Raw genomic sequence first — 14,164 nt, forward strand, 5'->3', positions numbered from 1 at the left:
CCTCAGCCAAGATGAAGGCCAGGTCAATCCTTTTCTTCTACTCCGTGTAGCTATCATCTTTGAGAGTGGAGATCTCTTTGATACAACCCATCAAGTTATATCCGTCTAAAAACACAATTCATATAGAGTGAGAACATAAATAATAACAACAATTACATGCCTTGATTCCAACGTTGGTCAAAATTAAAACATACAACTGTTTATACATTAAATATATATCACCATTGGGCATAAATAAAAATAATACATAAAATCATTAAAATTATGATATTGTTATTAACAACGCTGGTTAGAAAATAACAACATCATAATCATGTCAAAATCACTTTTTCTCTAATTAAATATCATGTTGGTTCAAAAATAATTAGAGAATAAACTATTTCTTTAGCAGCGGAAAACGTAAAAAAAATCATCTATTTTTCAGAAGCATTTAAATTTTTCTCAAATATTCTCTAAAAAATTATCCTGTTGGTTCAAATTTTAACAGAGATATTAAACTAGACAAAATTCATCAAAATCTACTTCTGAAAATTAAATAAACTCAAAACTTTATTTACTGTTCATTCTAGCCCGACCTGCAGCAACAGTAACCGGCCCAGCAGCAATAGTGCGCGGCCCGACCTACCACAGCAGCCTACACACGCACGCTCGCGGCACCTCCCCGCGCCTAGGCCGCAACCTGGGCCTGGGCCTGGGCCGCAAAGTCACCCGCTAGGGCCGATTTCGGTCTAGTCGCGCTCGTCCGATCATCCAGATCCAACGGCCACGTGCGTGGATCGGGGACATAAAAAAACGATGCCACAGTGACCCCGGTGAAACCCTAGCCCATTCTCTTCCTCGCCTCGCTCCTTTCTCTCCTCAGCTCAGCAGCAGCGAGCAACCGAGCGAAAGAAAACGTGAAGACGGCGTCGTCGCCGGTCCCCTCGTCGGCGTGCGCGCTCCCCAATGGGTGAGCACGCCGCCGTCGAGTGGTCTAGGCGGCGATGCCCTGATCCCCTCTTTGAAACCCTAAATCTAACCCGGCCGCTTCTCTTCCTTCTCTGTCTCATCCCCACGACGACATGGAGTGAGGCGATGATGGCACCGTCGCCGGCCCTCTCGCCGACGCGCGCGCTCCCCAGCGGGTGAGCGCGCCGCTGTCGAGCGGCCTGGCCACGACGCCCTTGGCCAGAGCACGCGCCCGCGCGTCGATGAGGCGGCAGCACGGTGCAACGGCGAGGTAGGCCTCTCCCCCTTCCCCTTTTCTTCTCTGATTTGATTTTCCTTTCTTTTCTTCTCGGATCTATCCGATTTAGGGTTGGGGATGGGGTTAGGATCAAGATTAGGGTTTAGTTAGGGTTAGGGTTTCGTTCACTGTTCTTTTTCCCCGAGTTTGATTCGTGGGTTAGGGTTCGGCTTCGCGTGCCGAGACCCCTTCTTTTCTCTGTTCTTCACCCAATTAGGGTTAGGGTTCGGTGACCCTCTTCTTTTCTCAAATCCAAACGGATCTAATCTGTTTCTTACCCTTGACATGATCTACATCTAGACAGAGGATTCTGATAGGCTAGGTCTATACCCAGTGAGTCTCTGATACCATTGTTGAGATCGAAAAGATCATCTAGGGTTAGGTCTAGCGGGTTCTCTTTACTGTGAATGCGATATCGAGAGTAGAGAGACAGAGAGGAATAGAAGAAGAACGTGTCGAACCTGACACCGCAGAGGGAGATGGTCCAAAAGTCGCCATCTCGTTCGTCGGTGAAGTCTGCGCACGGGCAACGACGTTCGGGGAAGAGATCAATGAAGTCGTCGACGTCGGTGGAACGAGACGGCGCGGCTGGTGGCTTCCCGTCACTGACTGCGCCCCTCTCTGGTCGGGATTAGGGTTTTGGTTTCGTTGGGGAGCTCGGCTCACGATAAACCTCGTACTCAGAGCCGCCGGCCCCCATCTCTATATATAACGCAGTGTGACAGGGATTCTTCAGCCATAGTGGGCTGGGCGTCCCGATCAGGATACGAATCAAAGGCCCAATTAAACTGTTGAGCTTAATTTAAAATTAGAGATCAATCTAATAGAGCATAGTACACGGATGAGTAAACGAGGATGAGACCATAGCGCGTCCGGACCAGAGTCACGGGAGGGACGCCCGTGACATTGTCGATCCCCGCGTGCAAACCTTAAACACGGCGAGGCCGTGACCGAGTCGTCACTTGCTACATGCTACCTGTCCGTCCATCAGGCCGGCGCGCGCAGAGGCGCCTCAAAGGCGTGTGAGTGACAGATGGACCCACGGCGAGCTGTGCGCCGTCTCCACGTGCACGCGGCAGCTCCAAATAGCTGGACCGTCTGGAGATGCTGCCATGCGCCCATGCCGGTGAGGAACTGGAAGAAACCGCGACGAAGCTTCGTGGAATCCGTCATTTGCGCCAGGGAGGCAGGCACTACTAATGCACTATTGACTATTCTATCTCCATCCGCGTCGCGCGGAGAGAACTGCTCCTGCTCGGGGCCTGACCTCGGCTGCCGCGGCTACATGTGGCAGCGGCAGGCAAACCAACCTGGCAAGATGTGAGGCGTCAGTGTATTGGCTGTACTTACGCCTGTACACTGCACAGTACGGTGCTGTTACTGTTGGGCTTTGGATATGTTTTTCAGTGGTTCCAAACCAAAGACAGAAGGGAGTGTGAGGCAGCACAGCATATTTAGGTTCCTGTGATAAAGAAAACCAAGCAGTGCTCCGTTGGATGGTTGATGAGACTCGGGAACTGGATTCGTGCGACAACGGCCCAAGGCTACCGGGGTTTGGTTTGCACGAGCGTGACGGCCTGATGGATCCCTGCGCTGTACTGTATTTGATTTGAAGGAACAGGTAGAACCTGTGCACGAGGTGATAGATGCCCATTCGTTTGGAGCATTGTCCTCCCTGTCTCAGACTTTTGAGCGTAGAGCGATCTGATGATTCTGAAGTCTGAACGAACCAATACATCTCTTCTGTTCTGCAAGGGATACATGCGGCTTCGTAAGTGCAGTGCTCTGTACTCTAGACACGCGGTTACGAGGAAGAAATGCCACGTGAAACTAGCCTGTTTGGTTTGACATCAGGCAAACTTGCATGGCAGGCATCAGGCGTTGGATTTTGACTTCCTGGGATCAGATCTGCTGACGGGTGAAAGTCGCCTGGTCCGAGGTTGCCATGGTTCACCACTCACCAGCGTTGGAAAGGCAGAGGTGAAGACAGTTTAGCCTGCTGTTTGGTAGGACCACATAGGGACTGATTTGATCACACCATAGCAAATACCACAGGAAACGTCAGACCGTCGCACAGTCCGCTCAGCCAATAAAATTACACATGCACTCTGGATTCAAGTGCATATATACAAGGTGTATCATAGTTCACAAGCGACAACCCTGATCCTTGCCTCCAGTAATGTTTTGGATCAAACTTCACGTGTGAAATGCTGTACAGGATTCAAAAAAAAAAGGTCTTCGATCGTCTCCTCTGTGAATGTACAAACGGTATTCACCCCATGAGGGTGTAAAAATGGCTTTCTGATCATAACAATGTGAAAGTCTTCAAAGCTTTGCTCTTCAGAATTTCAGATTTGTCTCTCCACATGATGCGATGGCTAAGCTTCAATCTGGCTCTAAGAAGACATCTCGTTTATATGCCTGTACAGGTGTATCGTGTATGGTGTGTCATGGAAGGAAGCTGCTCTGTGTTTTGTTTGTATGGCCACAACAAATTAGGTCACTGCGTGATGACTATGTCAAGTCATTTGATTGGTTATTACTGCTGTCGTCCACGTTCTGTACTTCTGTCGTGCCGCATTCTAGCAGTGGCATTTCAGATGCGCTCGAAACCTCAGGAGAAGGCAGCTCTTTCTTAGTACTTTGCACGCCTGTAGCTCGTGCAAGATCGATCCATTGCTGCAAGAATCATGGTGTCAGTACAGCGAGATGTAGTGCAAATACTACCATGAGTAAATCACTGAATTCCATCAAATCCTTCTATTGTAAGGTTTTAATTTCCTTCCCAACGTATTCAATAGAATTTTCTCAATAAAAAAAGCCCATTCAAGAAGCAACAATAAACTGTAAGGAGTACTGATGGTTCCTTTTATCTCAATTAAATCAGGACCAGCCTAAGATCATATATCCTGAAGTTCATGTAGCAAAGTTGAACAGGCAAAATAAAAATGCCAGAATTAAAGCAATCAGTTCCAGAGTCCAATGCTAGTGCCTAGCAGACTGAGTTGCCTCCTAACTATGCCTACAAACTGAAAAAACCAATCAATTGGAATCGGAGGGTTGCCCACTAGCATACCTTATTCTAACATCTTTGGTCCTATGCTAAAATAAGAAAGAGACACAGACTGTAAAGTTTCTTGTTCGAAGAAAGAGGAGAACACTTGTTTTTGGTGTTCAGCCAGCTTAAAAAGTCCAATTTAAATACCAAAACATTATAGGGTTAATGTAAAGTGCAAAAGTGGTAAACCTGTGTTCCCCAGTATGAGTTAACTGTCCTTGAAACGAAGGACACCAGGCTAGCAAGAAGTGGCTGGTTATAGTAGGCCATCAGATCCTCTCCTAGCCGATGCTCAATCAGACCAGCTATGACCTGAAACATGTTCATTGGAAAAGGTTAACACTGTTGTGAAAAATAGAGGAAATTATAAGCTGCATTTACTTGGATAATCTAATGCATCAGTAAGTTACTGATTGCAGATGAGCTGCAGTTGCAAGGCCTAATTTTGATGTTACCAACTCCCATTCTCAGCATGTAACATTACAACATATTTTAACCATCAATGACATATGTCCTAATATATGCAACCACCGACAAAATAGCTTCTCATAACTAACATCACTTGAGTAAACAGAAAGATGCTCTTGGCAAACTACCTGATATCGCAGGTTTGCTGATGTTCCAAGGAAGCAACTATAAACAGTTGCTGCTTTCCAGATCGGAGTTCTTTTGCGCCCCACTTCCATACTTGCAGAAGGTTTAATAATCTGACGGGCACCATATAAGACATCTGAAGCAACTCCAGCTCCAATACTAGAAATGAATCCGACGCCAGCAAGTTTTAGACCACCCATAAGCACCGATGCAAACCTCTGGTTAATGTTCCAATTCTGCCCAACAATACCCTTTTGAAATGCATTATCTGGCACTGATCCTAAAATTCCTTTCAGAAGCTCCACACTCTCACCAGAGCCATCGTCGGCAAAAGATAAGAGCGAAATTGTAGGTGCAGGAAGCCACACTGTAAAGAAGTCAACAACAGAACCCCTAATTGTATCAGTGAGAACATAGTCGATCTCTTCGAAAAAACCGTCCTTTTCGTTTTTCATATTGTGCTAGAAGAGTGGTAGTTATTGATATACCCTCTTCAATAGCTAATCTATGCAGAAACTTGGGATCTGCTAGCAACCTTTCACGGAAACCCTGCAGAAAATGGCCAGCTTTAAGTTTCAACAATTTAACCATGTACTAAGCGGCATTTTTAATTGGCATTTCTAATTGGCATTTCTAAAAGGGGAAAGACAAAGAGTGAGAGATAAAGACTACAGGAGCTGCTTACTTGGAAACGGTGAATCAGTTCCGCCATAACAGGGTATTTCTCAAGGTCAAAAAAGTTCTGCAATATCTCAGGAGAAACTACACCAAGATCTATTCCTTTCTGAAGATCCTGTCATAGAAATACAGGAAGTTCAGTCAGCTCTATTGTAAGAAAATATGAGTACTTATCATAGCAAGATAGACTTGAAAAGGAGTTATCATAAGTTCATAACAATATTTTCTTGTTCTACAGTTCATGTATAACAACAAGTACTGATTACATTTTCCTTTAGACTAATAACTACTCCCAAGATGTTACAGGAAGCAGGTAATACATATAGCATCAAGAGCACTCAACTTATACTGAGAAAGAGTGAGTGATAACCTGAGGTAAAGCTTCACGTCTCCTGCCAGCAGCATTCATAACTCTAGCAATTTCAGCACGATCAAAGCAATTCCGACTGCATGGCTTGGCAGCAGAGTACCATAAGAAATCAGCTACAGGGATTTCACCTTCTCTCCTTATACTTTGTCTCTCAGGATCAAGGAGTATCACAACTTGTTTTTTCTTTTGCATCTTTTTAGATATCCTAGCGGGAACACCAATTCCTCGTGGTCCATACATAACATGACTCGCACCAGTTACAACAACGAGCATCCCTGAAGGATCTCCATTAGTAATTTCTTTCATTATTGTCTGGGACATGGTATAATCATCAACTACTCTTGCCTGTGCTGATAAATATGAGCTTGGGCCAAAAGGGGAACCACGAGTTGATGAAATTTTGTCTATCAATGATCGGCCTGAGATGGATGTAAAACCAGAAATGAAGCCTGAGCCAGCTGGAGGAGCATAAAGCTTTCTTTGAGCTTTTGAAAGGCCTCTAATTCCTTCCGCTTGCACAGTTCTTACCACCTAGTCAAGAAAAAAGCACTAGATAATTTTCACACAGTAATTTAGGGTAAGCTAAGCTTACATATTACATTTACATATCAAAGATGCTTCATATCAGAGATTTACTAGGAAGGGTTGAAAAGGCATGTAGCAGAGGTGCTTAAGCAGGCAAAGACATTACAATACATGGTACCAAAAAAAAAAGCTTTCCCTTTTGAAACTGCAAATCAATTTTAAATTAGTACAATTTTAGAATGTTACGAGTCCGAAGTTCAGAAGTATAAACGAACAAGATTCCTTATGACTCCAATATGCCTGAATCACATGTGAGAATCAATTACTAATTACCTCAAGTGGAGTTCCACAGGCAACAAGCTTTATTCCATTATCACGGCAGTAATTCAAAAGTGGTTCATACTCCTGCCATCGCTCTGGTGCCCAGTGAGATGTATAAAATCTTAAGCTATTGCCATCAATTCTGCATAATGCAAAGAATTGTTACAAGTTCATCCACATGAAGTATTGGAAGGCTTTCTACACCAAAGATTGAACAAATATAGGCAAAAGGTAAAACCAACATTATAGGACTTTGGTTGAGCATAACCTGCGTGGAACCTATATGGTCGAAAACTCAAAATACTAGTAGTCTAGTAGATACAGATAATTACAGCAAACCCTCGAGGATGGAACTTAGCAGTTTATTGGGAGCAGGGTCAAACTACCAGTTTTATATATACAGCTTCGAAGACAAATCTGTTTAGTTATCCTAGCAGAGCCACGGTTTTGCCTCTTGCCATAAGCCATTTCCCGACTTCTCTACATCTATGGATATCAAACTTGCAGCTGCAACATCACAGCGAGGAATTCAATATGTACTGTTGCTCAACTATACTTGTCACAACTAGCAAAGTGGTAAGATTCGTTGTGTTAACACAAACTGCAACTACCTGCCATCCATGAACTGGTTGAGCTGCTCCTGGAGGTCGCAGGGAAAGGCCTCGAGCGCGAGGGAGATGCTCCTCCCGGCCTCCGCGCAGGCGGCCGCGAGCTTCCTGACGATCTCGAGCTCGAGCACCCTGTCGTCGCGGTCGGGCACGAGCTCGGCCTCGCCGAGGTACACCACCCGCGCCGCCATCAGCTTCTCCCACACCCTCCGCCGCGCGTCCTTCCCCACGGCCTGGGGCTCCCCGATGACCGTGGCGTCGTAGACCCTCGACAGCGTCCGGCTCCTCCGCTGGAGGCGGAGGCGAGGCCGGAGCGGCGGGCGCCTGCGCCGGCGGCGGTGGGGCAGGCTTGTCATCGCCTGCCGCGGCGGAGGCGGCGAGGGGAAGGGACTGGAGGACGGTGGACGCCGCGACTAGCGAGGGGACGAGGACGAGGAGGTCCCGGCGTGTGGCGGCGCAGAGGCGGCCGCGCGTGGAGGCGGAGGCAGGGGTGGGGGTGGAGGTAGCAGAGATGAGGAGCGGCGGCTTGGTGGGGAGGTGCGGTTTGAACCTGAAGGCCCCCGGGGTTCTGGATGGCGCGTGCGGCAGCATTCCCGTGCGTTGAGACGGCGGCGGGGGCGGCGAGGCGCGCCCGCGCCGGTGCCCGGTGATGGGGGTGAAATGGAGGGCTCAGAGAACACGGGGCAGCTTGTGGTGGTTCCGTGGTTGGTACTGTAGGTAATAGACTCTTCGAAATCTCGGTTGTTTTGCATCTCAGTAGTGATTTGAACTTGAAGCATGTTTCTGTCAAGTTTGTTACGTATCAAGTTTGTTTCTGTCGCTGAGGACAAAGAGCAATGCGCGCCCCCAGTTCCAATTGGATTTTCACCGGCAACGAAACTCTTTGCGCTGCTCGGCGGCGCCAGCAAGCAGCACAGCCTCACAGGGCTAGTTTTTTGGGTGGATTTCTTGTGGCGACTTCTCATGGCAGAGCTGGAGCGGCAACCAGCATTCGCGGTAGAGAAGTCTTCGGAAGCGAGAGAGAAGTCTTCGGAAGAAGGATCAGAAGTTACAGGCCCGAAACGGAACAAAACTGGTGCCTACGTGAAGAGGATAAGCAGTGATGTTGAAGCCGATGGCCTCAAAAGGGACACCATGGTGCCACAGCAGCCACTAGCTCACGCTCATGTACAGTCAGCATTTTGCAAGACGAGTGGCTCACCTTTCTTGGATAGACGTGGCCCTCGGTTGGTGTACCGCGATTCGGATTTTGGAGACCCACCGCCGGGCCACCCCTCGTGTGACTATTTTGAAGGGCGAGCCTGGTGCAAGCGATAGAATCTTACCGTCTGTGATCCGGAAGGTCCCGGGTTAGAGTTACGGATCTCCTCGTATTGCACAAGGCAAGGGTAAGGCTTGCCACTGACACCCTTCCTCAGACCCTGCACATAGCGAGAGCTCTCTGCACTGGGTACGCCCTCGTGTGACTATTTTGAGTTTAGGCCTTGCATTGCACGCCAACATGACCTTTCAGGCCAATTTGGAAAACAATGATTTTACAGAACATAGTTAAATTTCCTCAAAAATGGGTCAAAGAAAAGACTGAGGATATGTAAAGTAAAAACGAAAACAAGTATGTAAGCACAAGTGTGCAACACTTCACTGAAGGGAAAAAAGAACTATGTGTCTGGTTATCTCGGGTGGTAGGGAATTCACCCGACTGGTTCCATGTAAATGCACAGGGAAAAAACTCACATGAAGCCCAGGCTGAGAAAAAGATGCCGCAGAAAATGGTAATACTATATTTTCTGAGAATTTTCAGGCACACAACTGGAGATACCAATACCCAGAAAAATCCATAGAAATGTGTCCCTTCGGGGATGGAGAGTGTGGTCTGTCTCTTGTCTGCGTATAAGCCTCGCATGATTCTCAATGGTGTAGCTATGTTCACGCTGCACAATAACTAGCTCAAATTCACCTGTATATGTACATCCTACTTCAACTGCTGCTTTTTGCATATCCTTTTTATTTCTTCTGCTACCTTTGTCCATATGCTAGCAAAATGATCCGAGTATGTGGCCTGAACATAGCAACAGAAAACAAAAAATCAGAGATCCAAATTTCAATAACTTCCATCATTCCATGGTTAGATTGACTAATTTCACATGCATCGTTGGATGCTATTTGTTTAGGTGGGCGTTTTTGCACCCAAAAAGGAGATACAAGATAGCAAAGGTACTGTCTCTGAACAGTACATTGTGCACTCCTATATTACAGAAATTTTCATAAATTGCAGCTAAACTGTCTGATGTTAACTTTCGGAAATTTCGTTTCTTCTCAATCGAAAGGGTTTGCAAAACTGAAATGGTCATAATGCATATCGTTTTGAGGTAAAATAAGGGCAATACATTTCATTGGTAACAATTGTGTTCAGGAGACCGATTAGAACCAAGATGTTGTCTACCAATGTACAGATGAACACTAGATCTAGGTAATTCAAATGATCCCACAAGTCTTAACTCCACAGCTTTTCCAGCATATCAGCTATAAGCTGAGACTGCATTTGAAGGTTTCTAGTTCTGCTGCCTCGTTGTTTCCTCCAATACACACATGGACATGCGCGCGCGCAACACATATAATAACACAAAATTCACATGACCCTTTAATAACGAGCTAAAAATGCACAACAGACCTAGCATTTAGCACTCATGTTTTTCCTTTTGTTCAAATAGCAGGCAAATACTACTGTTAAAAACATGGAGGTACAAAGATAGATCTACAGTAAGCAATACAGTAGATTGATTATTGAACTGATTAAATTAATATTTTCTTTTTGTTAAAGAACTAAAGATGTACTGCAAACTGAACAACAACCCAAAACATAAACCAATTTATCGCAGGAGTTGAGAGCTTCTACCTGATCCGATACAAAGCCTTTCAGCATCTCCACCAAATCCTGGCGTCTTTCCTTGTTAAATCTTTTAATTTCATTCATGTTGTTTTCCTGCATTACCATAAAATAAAATAAAAAAGAAACGTCATATATACTCCATGTTGAACTGCAATGCAACGTTTGGGATTTAAATTTCTACAGTGGAACCTTGTTCCAACTCCCAAGTACTTGCGAAAGTTGTATCTATGATTCAAAACTCCAGACAAAACAGTGAGTTTGACTATGAGTTGAAACATAAATGCTGATGGTGCAATGCATACCAGTATTTTTGTATCACCTGAAATGGATGCATTTCTAATACTTAAATGAAAGCACTTATTTCACACAAAAAAATTGTGCCTACATGGTTTTTCTTAAAGGAATCTTGTCAACAGGATAGCATAACCTAGCATTTGAATTGCAGTAGGATGTGTTTTAAAATTTTAAGGTCAATTGATAAACAGAAAATTCATTAACAATGCATGTACTCTAAAATTCTTGATACTTCCAGCACAGCTCAAACATGACAATAGCTAGAATCAGACAATCTGGACTCTTGGCTGCTTAGCAACATGTCAGCTACTATCTCGTTCATTCTGGCTTCTGTGAGCTTAACTTGGAAAAATGTTAACTGGACATGGTCAAAAGAAGTGTTGGCTAATGAGAATTCCATAGCACAAACAACTATGACAAATAGATTTAGTCAGGTTGCTTCAGCGGATTATCCAAATATATAGCATTAGCTAGTGTTAGGCATCATGCTACAAAATAACCTAAAAATTATATCCCTAATGTACTGCAAACTGAATAATCTATGAACATATTTTTGGTATCCTTGCAGAATATAGATAATAATTGTGGGTCTGTTTGAGTAATAACAATATCGCAGTTGAAATTGTCACACATAATGTACACCTTCTTTGTTTTATAAGTTTGGATGAATTACCTTGATAAGTTCCAATTCTTTAAGTGCATGTGCTTTTGCATCTTCCGTGGCTCTTACTGTTTCTTTCAGTTCTTCTATCTTCTGATACCTTGATCTTTCCTGATCCATTCCTCTCGATGATACAAATTCAAGTTTTCCCGCCCGGGTATGCAAGAAATATAGTTCTGCTGACAAATTTTGCACACGAAGCAAAGCATTGGAACGAGCAGTAAAAGCGTTATGAACAGAAGCCATTGTCTCCATGTACTCATGGATAATGCCCTGCAAAAGCATAGAACATAGAACATGTCAAAATAAAAAGGAAAAAACAATAATCCTAAAAGCATATGTCCAAGCAAATATTCCTTTACTCAAGTCACCCCACTTACCAGATGTTTTACAATTTCAGGCATTTAGTTTTGCCTGTGATCTGCTAACTCTAACAACAGCACTGGCAAAATTACTGATGTCAGCAGCTTGTCTTTTCTGAGAACTACACGTAGCCTGCTCCTTTTCAAACTTAGCCAGTTTGATGAATGACATTCCCAAGACACCAGTCGTTGCTCTAAGATCGTCATAAGCTTTAACAAATGCCTCTGCCTACAAATGATGCCATGGTAATAGATTAGCTAGTTTATTTTGCACTAGTACACAGTACAGAAAACTTATGATGCATAAAATGTATCTTTCTACATGTAGCAAAATGCAAGTGTACGGGCTTCTCCAAGCAAGCACTCAGAAGTTATTCACCTTATTCATTTATCCTGTTTTTTTTTCTGCCTATAGAACAAAAATGGTACCAAATACGTATTTGTAATGAGTAATGACAACAAGAGACAGAGTCTACAGCATGCAAATCAAACCTTTGCAAATATGCAGTTACCTGCTGAGATGCTGTCACCAGATGCTTCTCCAAGTCCTCAAGCTTGGCCTTGTGCACAAGGTACTTTGTGTCGATCTCCTCCTCCACTGGAGGTGGCCTTACTGCCACCCACCCATTGGTTACTGTCTGCTTCAGGTCCTTGAACACCCCAAAAAAGTCCCTCCCACTCTTCGTAGGCGTCACTGGAGCGGCAGCAGCCATGGACGTGGCAGCACTCATCGCAGGGCTCCACCTGGGGGACTCACCGTCCGAAGTGGGGATACCGCTAGGCTCGGTGAGGAAGGCGTGGAGGACGGGGCTGCGGCCGACAACGGGGGTGCGCGGCGAGGCGGCGGAGGTAGCGCTGGATCGTGACGCACCGCTGGTTCACGAAGTCGTGCCGCTGCATGACCTGCCCCTCGACGATGCTCTTGTCGGGCCTTGCCGGTACGAAGAGGCCGCGGTGTGTCTCCGCGAGGCGGTCGGCGAGCGCCACGACGTCGCGGAAGCGCCGACGCACGCGGAACTCGCCGCCGTCGGGCACCCGAGTGGCGATGAGGTAGGAGACGTAGCTGGCCGAGCCTGGAATGACGCCAACGGCTCCGGTCGCGGGCTCCGCGTGCTTCCTAGGCTCGGAGACAGTGATCTCAGCGAACCCCGGCGACGCCTCGCGGGACTTCGTCGCAGCCGCAGCGGCGTGGGGAGCCGGGGGAGGCGTGAAGTCCTCCACCCCATCCTCGTCCTCTTCGTCCAGAAACGCGCCGTGGTTCTCGCCAGCGGTAGGAGAGGAGGTGGACGAGGGGGGAGGAGGTGGGTCGGTCGTGGCCGCGACACCGACACTGGAGGAGGAGTCGAGGGGTAGTGTTTCGAGGTCCTCGACGGGGTTCCCCGGGGACGAGGGCCCCCCGGGGACGAGGGCTCGGTGGCCATCATGGCCACCGCCGGCGCCCGGCGGTATGGGTTGGGGCGAGAAATGAGATCTGGCGGGGAATCCGAGGCGGAGTCAAGTCCGGTTGGAAGGTGAGCGCCGTGATTCGCCGCGCGTACGCGTAAGCAAAAGCGAAGGCAAAACCGTTTCGTGCTATGCACTGAATGGCAGGGTGGGCCAGGTCATCTCTTTCGTTTGACTTTGCAAATCGCAACGGCGTCCACACTGATCACTGATTCACTGGAACACTGGACTACTACGGAGTGTTTGGTTTGGGATGATGTAGGATGGGTTGGATCATACTCACTTTTGCGGGTTAGGTTGAACCCATCTCTTTTTTTTTTGGGTGGGAAGGTTGGGTCGATTCTAGTTTTATGTTTAGTTGGGAGAATAAGTGAAAGTAGAATTGGGTCATTGACATGTGGGTTCCATTTGTTATCGTCTGTTTCATTCCTTCTCCTCCCGCTGAGGCCGCTCGCACGCTGCTCCTCCGCGCCGCTCGCCTAGCCCCGACACCAGCGAGCTGCTCCTCCCTCCGCGTTGGCTCCTCCCTCATCCAGCCCCGTCACAGGCGAGCTGCTCCTTCCTCCGTGTCAGCTCCTCCCTTCTCCCAGCTCTGTCACTAGCCGCCGCGGATCCCGTGCCGCTCACCGCTCGGGATGCCACACCTTTGCTCCATCACCGGCCGCCGCAGATCCCGCGCCGTTCGTCGCTCCAGGAGGCTCGCTGCTCGGGATCCTGCGCCGATCGCCTAGCCCCGCGTCTGCTCCGTCACCGGCCGCCGCGGACCTCGCGTCGCTCGCTAGCATCGCGTCGTCGCTCGCTAGCACCGTGTCGTCGCTCACCCAGTCCCACGTTTGCTCTGTCACCAATCACCGCGGATCCCGCGTCGCTCGCCAGCACCGCACCGTCACTCGCCTAGCCCTGCACGACCCAGCTCAACCCACACGGTCCCATCGATTTGGACGAATAGGATGAACCCGCGTCTGAGGAGAATATTCTGACCCGGGTTGATCCCATTCCACTCAAACCCCAATCCAAACGTGGGGCCATCTGGGTTCAACCCGTTCCAACCCACCAAAACCCTCAAACCAAACATACGGCTAGAGATTGCGCTGGCTAAACAACACAAACTTAAGTCTGAACAAGTTAGACAAGA

General features: G+C 47.2%; 1 protein-coding gene across 1 annotated transcript; it reads right to left on the reverse strand.

The window, feature by feature from the left end:
* Positions 1–3,272: 3,272 nt before the first annotated feature.
* Positions 3,273–13,010, reverse strand: LOC136450670 (protein RETICULATA-RELATED 5, chloroplastic-like). Its single transcript, XM_066451228.1, is given in 16 exon segments — positions 3,273–3,904; positions 4,473–4,595; positions 4,880–5,311; positions 5,313–5,426; positions 5,563–5,670; positions 5,926–6,456; positions 6,784–6,913; positions 7,383–7,597; positions 9,388–9,438; positions 10,276–10,362; positions 11,237–11,497; positions 11,605–11,622; positions 11,624–11,815; positions 12,099–12,413; positions 12,415–12,975; positions 12,978–13,010. Coding segments are annotated over 16 exon segments (3,336 nt in total). The 3' UTR covers positions 3,273–3,739.
* Positions 13,011–14,164: the final 1,154 nt, after the last annotated feature.

This window comes from Miscanthus floridulus, chromosome 5 (assembly GCF_019320115.1).
Source record: "Miscanthus floridulus cultivar M001 chromosome 5, ASM1932011v1, whole genome shotgun sequence".
Classification (NCBI taxonomy): domain Eukaryota; kingdom Viridiplantae; phylum Streptophyta; class Magnoliopsida; order Poales; family Poaceae; genus Miscanthus; species Miscanthus floridulus.